Here is a 12845-nt window from a genome sequence, read left to right on the forward strand (position 1 = left end):
CCTTTTTTTCTGAACATACCTACTTCTGATGATGTCATTTCTGGTTTACAATGACAGCACTTCCTGATTCTTGATGGTCAGCGGGTCCGGGTTGCAGATAAGGTACTTGCGGGTCGTGTAGCGGGTAAGAATGCGGGTTCGGGTTCCTAAAAATGGACCCGCGCAGGACTCTACCCTGGGCCAGTGCTTCTGTTCGTTGAAAAATGCACCAGCCAAGAGTGACATGTTGCCATCTTATTTCAGGACCTTCTCTAAGTTTCAGTCTGGGTTCATATGCAATATATAAAAGTCTAAAAAGCCATCTTTTCACACTACTGTGCATTCACCTCTGCCCTGGGGCAACAGAAAAAAATTGAGGTGAAAGTTTAAAGGAAAACTATACCCCCCAAATGAATACTTAAGCAACAGATCGTTTATATCAAATTAAGTGAAATATTAAAGGATCTTAACTGGAATATATATTTAAGTAAATACTGATCTTTTACATCTCTTGCCTTGAACCACCATTTGCTGATAGTCTGTTTGCTGCCTCAGAGATCACCTGACCAGAAATACTGCAGCTCTAACTGTAACAGGAAGAAGTGTGGAAGCAAACGACAGAACTCTTGTCTGTTAATTGGCTCATGTTAAAGTCCTGCAGTAGGTCGGGTACCCGCGGGTTACCCGCAAAAACCTGCAGTACCCTGAGGGTTGCAGGTACAAGTTTCGGGAGCGGGTATAGACATGGGTCAGCGGTTTTCCGGATCTTCTCAATAGTGAGTTTTACTCCTTTTTTCTGATCACACCTACTTCTAATGATGTCACTTCCAGTTTACGACAGCACTTCGTGTTTCTTGATGATCAGCGACATTGTTCGGGGGTATAGTTTTCCTTTAAGATTGCAACATCATCTCCTACAGATTTACCCCGGGCTGGTTCAGTTTCAACAAACAGCCTGGGGTCTTAGGTATGCAATTATAATCCGGGGGGGGGGGGGGTTAAGTGTTTGCCTAATATTCCACACCCATAGGGATTACACCGTTCCTTCTCCTTTAAAACCTAAAATTGTTATAGTTGAATCAGTATGTGCTGAATTTTCCTACTCCTATAAAGGGAAATACAGAGTTCCCACTACATGGAAAGTTTAGTGAAAGCACTTAGTCGCACACATTAGCAACAAGAAATCTCTGTATTAGTTAACTTTAAAAAGTATGAAAATATATAAAGAGCCTAGGAAAAAAAACAAGTATATTTGACATTAAAGAAGTAGACAGGAGAAGAAAAAAAGAATACTGACCTGTCAAAGGGAAGCTCTTGGGCAATTAAATGCAGTTTCTGAATGATATCAGCTGCCTCTTTTATCTGCCAAAATAAACAAAGAACTAAAATTAAACTATCATACATAATGGTGTTTAAGCCAATGGTACATGTAGCAACCAAATTTGCCCCCAGTGAATGAGAAACTCTTGAGCAACAGGTGGCAAATTCAGGGACTCTGTAGCAGAACGTTAGCCCATCTGTCGAATGCCTTAAGGTGGCTATACACAGGGAAATCTGCTCATTTTGTGTTGTCACCAAACGAAAAGGCCCACATTGATGTGGGCGATATCGGGATATCGGCCCTAGGGCCCAACAATAAGATCAGAATGGAGGCCAAATCCGACGGGATTTTTTAACCTACCCATCGATCGGGGACCCCTGTCGGATGGCCCCACACGGGCCAATAAGCATCTGTACCAGCCCAAGGCTAAACTAAAGCTTAACTAAAGATGTTGGTTAGAAATATTGTACATTATGTTTTGTGCTTCTGTACTAGCCCAAGGCAACCACAGCCCTTTAGCAGTAAAGATCTGTGTCTTCAAAGATGCCCCAGTAGCTCCCCATCTTCTTTTCTGCTGATTCACTGCACATGCTCTGTGCTGCTGTCACTTACTGAGCTTAGGGAGCCACTCACAATATACAGTACACATAGAATAGAAATGTCACAATATAAGGCTGATTAGTAATTAATACAGATAATTACTACATGGCAGCACAGAAACCAGTGCAATTAGCATCAGAATTTAATAATCAACCCTGTAGCATCAGCTTATATTACAGACCAACCTCATTTTCTGCTGGATAATTTGCAACAACCCCTAAGCTTAGCTTCTCAACAGCTGCTCAGAGCCCACTCAGCATGCGAGTGTCCAAGATGGTGACCCCCTGTGACAAGTTTTAAATCCTGGATCATTGTTGCTATTGAGAAGCTGAAACGTTAGGCTGGTGCAAACGTTCATTATATAAAATATGTCATTTTTAACCATTCATTTTTAGGGTTTTGTCATTTGGGGTAGCGTGCCGGCCCGATACCTGCGGGACCGGCCCACCTCGATCCCCATTTAAATTGCCAGTTTCCCACTTCCAGTTTTATAGGCGCCCACCTGCACCTTTTATGGGTCGGCACGGGTCTATAAAAGGAAGACGGAAGTCGGGTGCGGACGGGTTAGGGTTGGGTTCTGGGCGAGTTCTTCTCGACCGCACATCACTGATATGGGCGCTTAATTTGGGTGGTTGTTGCTAAACTACTCTGTTAAATTAGACATGGGGTATTTAGAGTTTCCTGAAGCAAGCCCCATTTACATTGGCAAAGCCCCCCCAGCCTAGCAAGGTTACAGATATATTAAATTACTGTGAACATAAGAGTTTACTGCAATCTTTCCATTACTTTTCAAGAAGCCCCAAATTCTCATCCACAGCTTTCAGTTCCCGGGAACCTGCTATAGATAAAGCTACAGACAATAGTATTCAGCATATGGGAAATACAAAAACACAAATCTGGAACATTATTCCCCTTTGACAACCAGTACACAAGAAGTAAAGCAACAAACAGAGTATTAGTAGTATAACAAGAAGCACATTTCTCTGTACTCTAAGAGGCACATCTAGCAAAGTCCAAATTTATCTCAAAAGTTTCTGAAAAGAATTCCAACCAAATCCACATTTTTTTCTCCTTATTTATTAATACACTTTCATTTGTACAAATTTTTCGGATCTTCCACCCGAAAACCACAAAATCTTCGGATTATTGCGCGAAATCCAGCGCAGGTGAAAATATCTTTGGGACTTCTCCCATTGACTTATATGCAACCTAGAGTAGAGGTCTGAGACGACGGATTTTCGGAATCACACTTTTTCCATCTTCAGGGTATAATAAATCCAGAAAAATTTGTTTTTTTCCCCACTAAAAACTGAAACTTTGAAATCGCTACTTCTTTATTAAGAAATAACCTACTGAAACTCCACTTGCGCTCCTCTTCAGAAAAGGCGAGCCGGCGATCCATCGTGCGGCACTCAATTTCTCCTCCTTGCCTTCCTTATAGGAGATAGCCAGGGTGGATAAATTGAGCACCGCACCATGGATCGTCACCCTGCTGCCTTTTCTGAAGAGGAGTACAAGTTTCGGTAAGTTATTTCTTAATAAAGACTAAGCGATTTCAATGTTTCATTTGTCTTTGTGCGTTTTTTTTCGTTGTATACGAATTTTTTAAAAAATATAATGTTACTGGTCCTATAATGCCAGCTCAACACCAAGGCTAATAACAGATATAATTAACTGTGATTTCTAGAACACACACACAACCATAAAAACAGAATGAGACAAATAAAATAAATGCTTTATCAGCACTCGGCAGGGTAATATTGTTAAATTACATCTGTGAGCAATTAAACCTTAATGAGTCAGACTTTCAACTGCTGCAAGTGTGATCACAATAAGTCATGGCAACAGCCTGTAATTAGGGCAATGCTGCTTATATCTTGGAATCATTTAATGCCCTGCTGACAGCTCTTACCTTTTCAGGGTTGTTAAAAACATCGGAGCGCAGTTCACCATCTAGAAACTCATTAAAATACGTCATCAGTTTCTGAGCCTCCACAGCGCGTTGCCTGGGAGTGTTTACCCCCTCAAGCTGGTCACCAAGGTGACACACCTTAGTTGCCACATAACTGATGTGTTCATCAAGTTCTTGAAAATGCTGGAAAGCTACCTGGAAAATATTTTAAAAATATATATATTTAGAAGTTGCAAATGCTAAGGATTATCACCACTATTCCTGAAATGCTATATATATTTCTTATAAAGTTATACAGCCACTGGAATAGCCACAGTAGCCTAATAAAAAGGCACATATACCAGAAATGAATAAAGCATATATTAAGCCATTTAAGCTAACTGTATAGATGGCACGCTAACATGTACAGTATAGTTGTATGTCTATATGATGAAGAATGGGACTCTAAAACAATGGTGATGTGTACTAGACAGAAAAAGCACATCTACAAAGTCATAACACATTGGTAAAACAAACCAGAGAGACTCTGCATTTTTGCCAGTGGGAAGGCATTTGTCGCTGCGTGACTAATCTCCCCATGTGCCACAACCCTTAAGGCACAAAAACACGGTCAGATTCGGGGAGATTAGTCGTCCGGCGACAAATCTCCTCTTTTTTGGGGCGACTAATCTCCCTGAACTGCCTCCCGCCAGCTAGAATGTAAATCACCGCCAGGATGGCACTCTGAGCGTTTCGTTTTCCGAAGTGGCCCGAAGTTTTCTCGTGAAACAACTTTGGGCGACATTCGGAAAACGAAGCCCTCCGAGTGCCACCCCGCCGCTGATTTACATTCTAGCCGACGGGAGGGCAGGGGAAGACAGGTCGGGGAGATTAGTCGCCCCGAAGGAGAGGAGATTTGTCGCCGGGCGACTAATCTCCTCGAATCTGACGTCCCCCCGAATCTGTCGCTGTCCTTATAGTTAGCTGCTCAAATTCTGCTGCTTCGATAAGGGTCTGTTTGTTTAAAGGTAGATAGGAAGTTCTGACCAAACTGCCATGTTTATAAAGAAAGAGGGGGATGAGATAAAATTAGTGTGTGTGTGTATGTATATATATATATATATATATATATATATATATATATATATATATATATATATATATATATATATATATATATATATATATATATATATATATATATATATATATATATATATATATGTTTTTTCTAATTTATCTTTTATTTATTTATTTTTTTAATTCAAACAATAGGCAGAATGTAATTTCAACATAAGTCCTTTTTATTCAATTTAGATAATGGATCCCATACCTGTAATATTTTAAAATGTATTGTAAGACTGCCCTCCCCAGTTACCTGGTTACTCTTCTGTAGCTCTTGCACTTTCTTGGCAAACTCCTTTGCTTCTTTCTGGCACTGATGCTCTAATTTCTCCACTCTCCTTTGAATTCGTTCATCCACTAACTTAAGTTCGTCAATATGATTAACAAACTGTTCTAATAATCTATAAAAGATCAATACAAAACAAAGTTGTTATAGAAAAATAGGCCAAATGGTTTTATTAACATTCAGCGCTACGCAATATGTTGGCATTCTAAAAATTCATGTTAGTAATAATTTGTATATCAATTATTATCTACTGTACAGTAGAACAATACATTAATAAAATAAACAGGGGTCAGTACAATAATAAATTCTAGTGTGTTTGCTTGAGAAACTCTACTATAGTTGATGTAAAGCTGCTATGTAGCTATGGGGGCAGCCATTCAAAGCCGAAAAGGGAGATAAATGAAGAGGTTAGTAAACAATGGATTCTTCAGAGCTTTTCTGTTATCTACTGTGTAGATGTACTATGCATGTTAAAGGAATACTGTCATGGGAAATAGATTTTTTCATTTAATAGTGCTGTTTCAGCAGAATTCTGCACTGAAATCCGTTTCTCAGAAGAGCAAACAGATTTTTTTACATTTTATTTTGACATGGGGCTAGACATAGTCAATTTCCCAGCTGCCCAAGTCATGTGACTTGTGCTCTGATAAACTTCAATCACTCTTTACTGCTGTACTGCAAGTTGGAGTGATATCACCCCCTCCCTTTCCCCCCAGCAGCCAAACAAAAGAACAATGGGAAGGTAACCAGATAGCAGCTCCCTAACACAAGATAACAGCTGCCTGGTAGATCTAAGAACAACACTCAATAGTAAAAGCCAAGTCCCACTGAGACTCCTTCAGTTACATTAAGTAGGAGAGATAACAGCCTGCCAGAAAGTTGAAAGTTCCATCCTAAAGTGAAGGCACAAGTCACATGACTGGGGCAGCTGGGAAACTGACAACATGTCTAGCCCCATGTCAGATTTCAAAATTTAATATAAAAAAATCTATTTGCTCTTTTGAGAATTGGATTTCAGTGCAGAAGTCTGCTTGATTAGCACTATTAACTGGAGCGTTTTGAAAAAAAATTTAATTTAAAGGGATACTGTCATGGGAAAACAAGTTGGAATGTGACAAAATGGGTAAAAACCCAAGGGGTGGGGTGAATACTTTTGCAAAGCAGTGTTTTACTTTTCCTTTTCTGGATGCAACAATACGCTCATAGTTTAAACCAGGATCACTTGGAGTCTATCCTGGGAAAATTTCCAGCTGGAAGGATTACTCATGCACTATACTGAGAAAATATATCCCTTCTGTCACACAGTGTAAGTATAAATCCCACCACCATGCCCATCATGAATACAAAAGTGCTAAACAAGTCTCTTGCTCTCTACAAGGACTGCATTGTGTATTTCAGTTTACAACCAAAGCTAGTAGCTATTTCCTACACCAGACTGAACTAAATTAGTTATGCTCTGTGCTATTGATAGTAACATGAAATTGAGACTAAAACAATGCTGCTGCTGCACACAGATGAAAGTTAGGGACACGTTTCGGAACTACATATTTACTGAATTTACTGTATTTATCGAGTTATACGTAGTAACCATTATGGATGTGTCATCAAAATACAAAGGTTTTATTAGAGAAATAAAGCAACAATGGAACAAGGCACATGAAAAGTTTCTTAACATGGCAAAAAAAACAAACTTATGTAACTGACCTGATTTAATCTGCTACTAGAAATGTACAGAATCACAATCATCAAAATAATCATGGTAATATCAATGATTCCATTTGGTTCAAGTCGCCTAGATGCTGGAGATTTAGGTAGGCTCTCCAGGTGTTGCAACCACTTATTTTAGACACAGCTTTGTAAGTCCATAAACTAACATACACACAGTGGACTCAGCAATACATGACACTGTGGGGCTCATTCATCAACAGTGGGCAAATTTGCCCATGGACAGTTACCTATAGCAACCAATCAGTGCTTAGCTTTTTAAAGCCAGCTGCAAGTAGAACAATGAATGCAGCAATCTGATTGGTTGCCATGGGTTACAGTTATCACAGTGTAGAAAAAAACCATAAACCAAAGTTTAAAGAAAGGGAAGGCTAAATAGTGATTGGATTTATACTAGCAAGGCAAAGCAAGAAAATATGGCACAGTAGACTATTAAAGGAACAGTAACATCAAAAAATGAAAGTGTTTTAAAGTAATAAAAATATAATGCAGTGTTGCCCTGCACTACTAAAACTGATGTGTTTGCTTCAGAAACACTACTATAGTTTATATAAATAAGCTGCTGTGTAGCAATGGGGGCAGACATTCAAAGGAGAAAAGGCTCAGGTTACACAGCAGATAAGCTCTGTCGAACATAATGGTGTTATCCGTTATCCACTATTTAAGCTGTACCATATAGACTTTTTTCAATTTCCGCTATTGCTTCACAGCAGTTTGCTTAAATGAACTATAGTAGTGTTTCTGAACAGTTTTACCAGTGCAGAGCAACACTACATGATATTTTCATTACTTTAAATTGTTGGTGTTACTGTTCCTTTAAGCAGCTAGAGAAACAGTTACTGTAGGTAGAACTCAGAACATACACAGACACTGCCCGGGGGAATAAACAGTAAGCTACTTCATGCCTGCACAAGTATTCAGGGTTATGATGCGGCTGCCTTTAATAGCTCATTACTCTTCTGCCATGCCCTTAAGCTTGTGGTCTCTCCACTGGTCAGACTATTTCTGTTCTCAATTTCAGTTCTAATAACAGTAATGCAATATGCCAAAATGCACACCTTTAGGGGCCCATTCACTAAGCTCGAGTGAAGGAATAGAAGAAAATAGAGGAAAAATAGTTCAAATTTCGAATGTTTTTTTGGCTACTTCGACCATCGAATTGTCTACTTCGACCTTTGAAATCGAACGATTCAAACTAAAAATCGTTAGAATATTCGACCATTCAATAATCGAAGTACTGTGTCTTTAAAAAAAACTTCGACCCCCTAGTTCGCCACCTAAAACCTACCAAGGCCAATGTTAGCCTATGGGGAAGGTCCCCATAGGCTTTACAAGGTTTTTCTGATCGAAGGATAATCATTTGATCGAACGAATTGCGCTAAATCCTTCGACTTCGATGTTCGAAGTCGAAGGATTTCAATTCGGCAGTTGAATATCGAGGGTTAATTAACCCTCGATATTCAACTCTAGGTAAATGTGCCCCTTAATGTGCCATAGACCTTATATATATAAAAAGAAAGGCATTAAACTCTTTATCTAATAAAAATGAGCAACGAAAAAAACAAATAGCCCTGCAGTTCCCCGTTGAGCATATGCAGCCTTATATTCATAGATGGTCTCTTACTCAGTAATTCTCAGATTGCTGTGCTTTGAAGAGTCAGAGCAACAAAGCAATAATTTTAGCAACTCAACCGTGGCCCAAGAAGCTTAAAGACTTAAATTATGCAAAATACTTTTTCCCAGCGTTATCAGGTAGCATACATAACAACATTTTATAAGAGACCACAGCCATTCTATGGCCACACCCCTAATTACCATGTCCATGTTATCAAATTTGGCAGGTTACTAGAAACTTTGAACACATTTCTGTGGTTTCTATTTGTTATTACAGCTTACTAATGAATGTGAATTGCCCTTTAAGCAGCAAGTCACAGTTTCCACAAGATACCAGCTTATCTTAAATTGTTACAATTGTTTCTTTGCTTATCTTAAATTGTAACAAATGTATCTAAGTGCACCTGCCACATATTCTGGGCTTTTTCTCTGCCAAAAGCCAATTAAGTCTTAGAAACTTTGTATATTTTTCTGGCTGTTAAGTGCAGGGGATCAAAGAGAAAGTCGGGACATTTCAGTAACAATCTGGGACTGAGGGTTGAGCTGTCAAAATCAAGACTGTCCCATGAAAAATGGGACAGTTGGGAGGTATGAAGTAGGATTGGGTAAATTCTTGATCATTGATATGACACAAGGTCTTTTAGGCATGGCATGCATGGGAGGCTTATTGGTAGGGATGCACCGAATCCACTATTTTGGATTCGGCCAAACCCCTGAATCCTTAGTGAAAGATTTGGCCGAATACCGAACCGAATCCAACCCCTAATTTGCATATGCAAATTAGGGGTGGGAAGGGGTAAATATTTTTTATGCTCCACTGCTATGAAAAATACTCAGGTGCTCTGGACCTATAACCATCATAATAAATGTTTAAATATTAAATAATGATCAGTAATTTATGCAGTTTTTTTGCCAGTTTTACCTTTCAGGATCAAATGATTCCACTCCTCCTCTTGATCCTCCTCCTGGTGTTCTCCATGCCAGTCGCTCAATATATTCATCTGCAACAAATGGCTCCTAAAACCCCAAAACAAATGCTCAACATAAGCATATTAAAAAATAAAAAATTAAACCAGCAGAGAGTTATTTAAAGGGGGCATGCCAGAAGTTGACCCTCAATAATAATTGATTTAATAATTCTAATTTAAATTACTGATTGCAAGTGTCACTCACCTGTATATGCACTGTAAGAATAATAATAATATGGATGCTTTAATATTTAAAGAGATTAGCAATAGCTAATTATTAAATTAATGGGAACTAAACGTTTTTTCTGTCTCCGCCCACTTTTGATGAAGTCACTTCCGGTTTGCAGTAACAGCACTTCCTGTTTAATGGTGGTCAGCGGGTTGCGGATCGGGTTGTGGATAAGGCAGTGGATCCAAGTGGGTAAATATATGGGTTGTGGTTCGGGTCGTGGGCAGCTGGTTGTGGTCTTGGGCTGCGGGTTGCTGGATGGGGTCGTGGGCTGTTGGATGGGGTCGTGGGCTGCGGGTTGCTGGATGGGGTCGTGGGCTGTGGGTTGGGGTCGTGGGCTGCGGGTTGGGGTCGTGGGCTGCGAGTTGCTGGTTGGGGCCGTGGGCTGCGAGTTGTTGGTTGGGGTTGTGGGCTGCGAGTTGCTGGTTGGGGTCGTGGGCTGCGAGTTGTTGGTTGGGGTCGTGGGCTGCGAGTTGCTGGTTGGGTCGTGGGCTGCGAGTTGCAGGTTGGGGTCGTGGGCTACGGGTTGCAGGTCTCAAAAATTGGTTATGCTCTGGACTCTAGACCAGAGAAGATCATTGTTGGTCCAATAAAGGGATTTACATCCTTTAGGAAGTAAATGTTTTTAAACTGCTGAAATAAAGTGGCGTTTTATTCATGTGGCATACGGAGTGCTTGCTAGTCTTTTTCCTTCATTGCACTTCACCTCCAGCTATGGGTTCGGGGTGATGCACTTGGGCCACTCTACTTTATTTGGTGAGTGCTCTTTCTTTTTCAAGATACAAGTGCTGGCAAAGTTTCTGCAAACCCATGAGCATGAGACCTGGGGGGTATAGACACACAGGTCAAAAAATCCATAGGGTGAGTGATTTATACTATTAAGGAGGTTATCATTATATGAACGGAACTTAAGAGTTTTATATACTTGAGTTTAGTAGCAGCCCATGCACATAGATATGTGCGCTCAGGAAAATGGCTTTCCCAATTTGTTAAAAAGGGATAGGGTCAAAATAAAGTTTTTTCTTAATCCACATTATGGAACTTTCTTACTTATAGATCAGTGAATATGTCAACATAACCTTCTTAAAGGGGACATAACACCAAATAGCAAATCTTGCCTACTGAAAGAAACTCTACTTTCCAGTGGACATTAATTACAAAGTTTCACTGGTTTTAAAGTTATTTGCAAATAGAACCGAAGCTGGAAGCTGTAATTATCAGACCCTTTCTATTCTCAGCCACATAAATTCGGACTTTCCTTGTACCAATACAACAGAGAATAGTAAGGCATAGCAAGGCTGACTAATGTTTGGGTTTACCTCCCCTTTGCGCTGGAGTCAGCAGAATGTAAATAGAAACATAATGGAATGTTTGGGAAACAGATTGAGGTTTTAAATGTACCTATGACCTCTGTGCACAACAGCCAAGAACTCTATATGGATTTAGGATGAGGCCTATTTGTGGGGCCCTAGTTTTGGTTGCCATAATCATTTTCCAGCGTGTGTTGCACAATAAGGATGTTTGGCCAAATTGGGCTACTAATTTATAGCCCAGGCGGGTTTTGAAAGTACAAACTAGCCAAGGTACGGTTTGGTCCACTTTTTGGGCCTTTGGCTGGTTTGTACTTTGGAAACCAGCCAAAGTTTTTTGTTGCCCTAATGTGTCAAGCCTGTGTCTCCCAATGCATGCTGGGTAATGCTGCCAAGTTTAATATAAGACTACAATACCCAGCATGCAATGGGACCGAGCTGTGTAGAAATCAGGAGTTACCAGGTTGTGGGCTCTCTCTCAAGTATTTTGGATTCGGTCAAACCCCTTCGCAAAAGATTGGGCAGAATAGTGAACTAAATTTGAATTTGCATATGCAAAATAGGGGTGGGAAGAGGAAAACATTTATTACTTTTTTGTTTTGCATATGCAAATTAGGATTCAGTTCAGCCGGGCAAAAGGATTTGGCCAAATCCTGCTGAAAAAGGCAGAATCCTAGATTCGGTGTGTCCCTACTCTTAAGCATTCTCCCGTTTTCTGGTGCCTTTTCTCAAATTCAGACAATTTTGGGGCAGAAATCTGCTGGCCACCAAAATGCCTAGAGTTTGACCTGTTTTACCAATATTTATTGAAATTGTATTTGAATTTAGGGCCTTATACCTCCTCCCCCCTCTGTAGTTACTCCCCTGGTGATGGGCGAATCTGTCCCATTTTTTATATTGCATTACCCAGCAGCAGGAGTCTTTGGGGGTTAAGTCCCAATTTTGGCCTATTTGTATCTGTCTCATTTTGTTTCATGGAAAAATTTGTTAAACAGTCAAAATTTGAAAAAGGGGTATTTTCACATAAATTAATAAATTTTTTTGACTTTTTTTTTCGCTGCACATACTGTGCTATTTTTAGGCTAATTATGAAGTGCCTCTCCGCTAGTTTTGGGCTGGTTTTGAAAATTAGATCTGGCAACCCTGCTTGTGTGTGTATATCAGAGATGGTGGTTTTCGGGCAAAATTGAGCTACTAATTTAAAGCCCAGGCAGGTTTTGAAAGTACAAACTAGCCAAAGTACGGATTTGGGCTACTTTTTGGGCATTAGCCAAAGTTGTTTCCTGCCCTTATGTGCCGAGCCTGCGTCTCCCAATGCATGCTGGGTAATGTAGTTTTTGTTTAACAATTTGCCGACTGCCAAGTTTAATGTAAGACTACAATACCCATCATGCAATGGGACTGACTTGTGTAGAAGTCAGGAGTTGCCAGATTTTGGCCTGTGTATCCCAGTCTCCTGTCACTCTTAAGCATTCTCCGGTGACTTTCCTCAATTTCATACAATTTTGCGGCAAAAATCTGCTGGCCACCAATATATCTGACCTGTTTTACCAATATTTATTGAAATGTTATGTGCATTAAATGCTTATGGGGCCCCTATACCTCCAGGGCCCCCCTCTGTCGTTACGCCCCTGGTGACGGGCGGATCTGTCCCGTTTTACTTCACTGAAAATTTGCAAATCAGTGAAAATTGGAAAAATGCATATTTTCGCATAAATTAATTATATTTTTTTTCACTGCACATATTGTGCTATTTTTGGGCTACTTTTGAAGTGACTCTTGGCTGGTTTTGTAGCT

At 40.0% G+C, this 12845-nt stretch overlaps 1 protein-coding gene across 1 annotated transcript in view; it reads right to left on the reverse strand.

Moving 5' to 3' along the window:
• The window catches only part of exoc5.S (exocyst complex component 5 S homeolog), a 31824-nt gene that overhangs the window by 18490 nt on the left and 489 nt on the right, over window positions 1-12845 (reverse strand). Inside the window, exons 2-5 of the mRNA XM_018232271.2 lie at window positions 9464-9558; window positions 5170-5317; window positions 3813-4007; window positions 1277-1341 (exon numbers count right to left, since the gene is read on the reverse strand). Of these exons, the coding sequence (XP_018087760.1) occupies window positions 1277-1341; window positions 3813-4007; window positions 5170-5317; window positions 9464-9558 (503 nt within the window). The remainder of the gene's footprint in view (window positions 1-1276; window positions 1342-3812; window positions 4008-5169; window positions 5318-9463; window positions 9559-12845) is intronic.

This window comes from Xenopus laevis, chromosome 8S, assembly GCF_017654675.1.
Source record: "Xenopus laevis strain J_2021 chromosome 8S, Xenopus_laevis_v10.1, whole genome shotgun sequence".
Taxonomy (NCBI): domain Eukaryota; kingdom Metazoa; phylum Chordata; class Amphibia; order Anura; family Pipidae; genus Xenopus; species Xenopus laevis.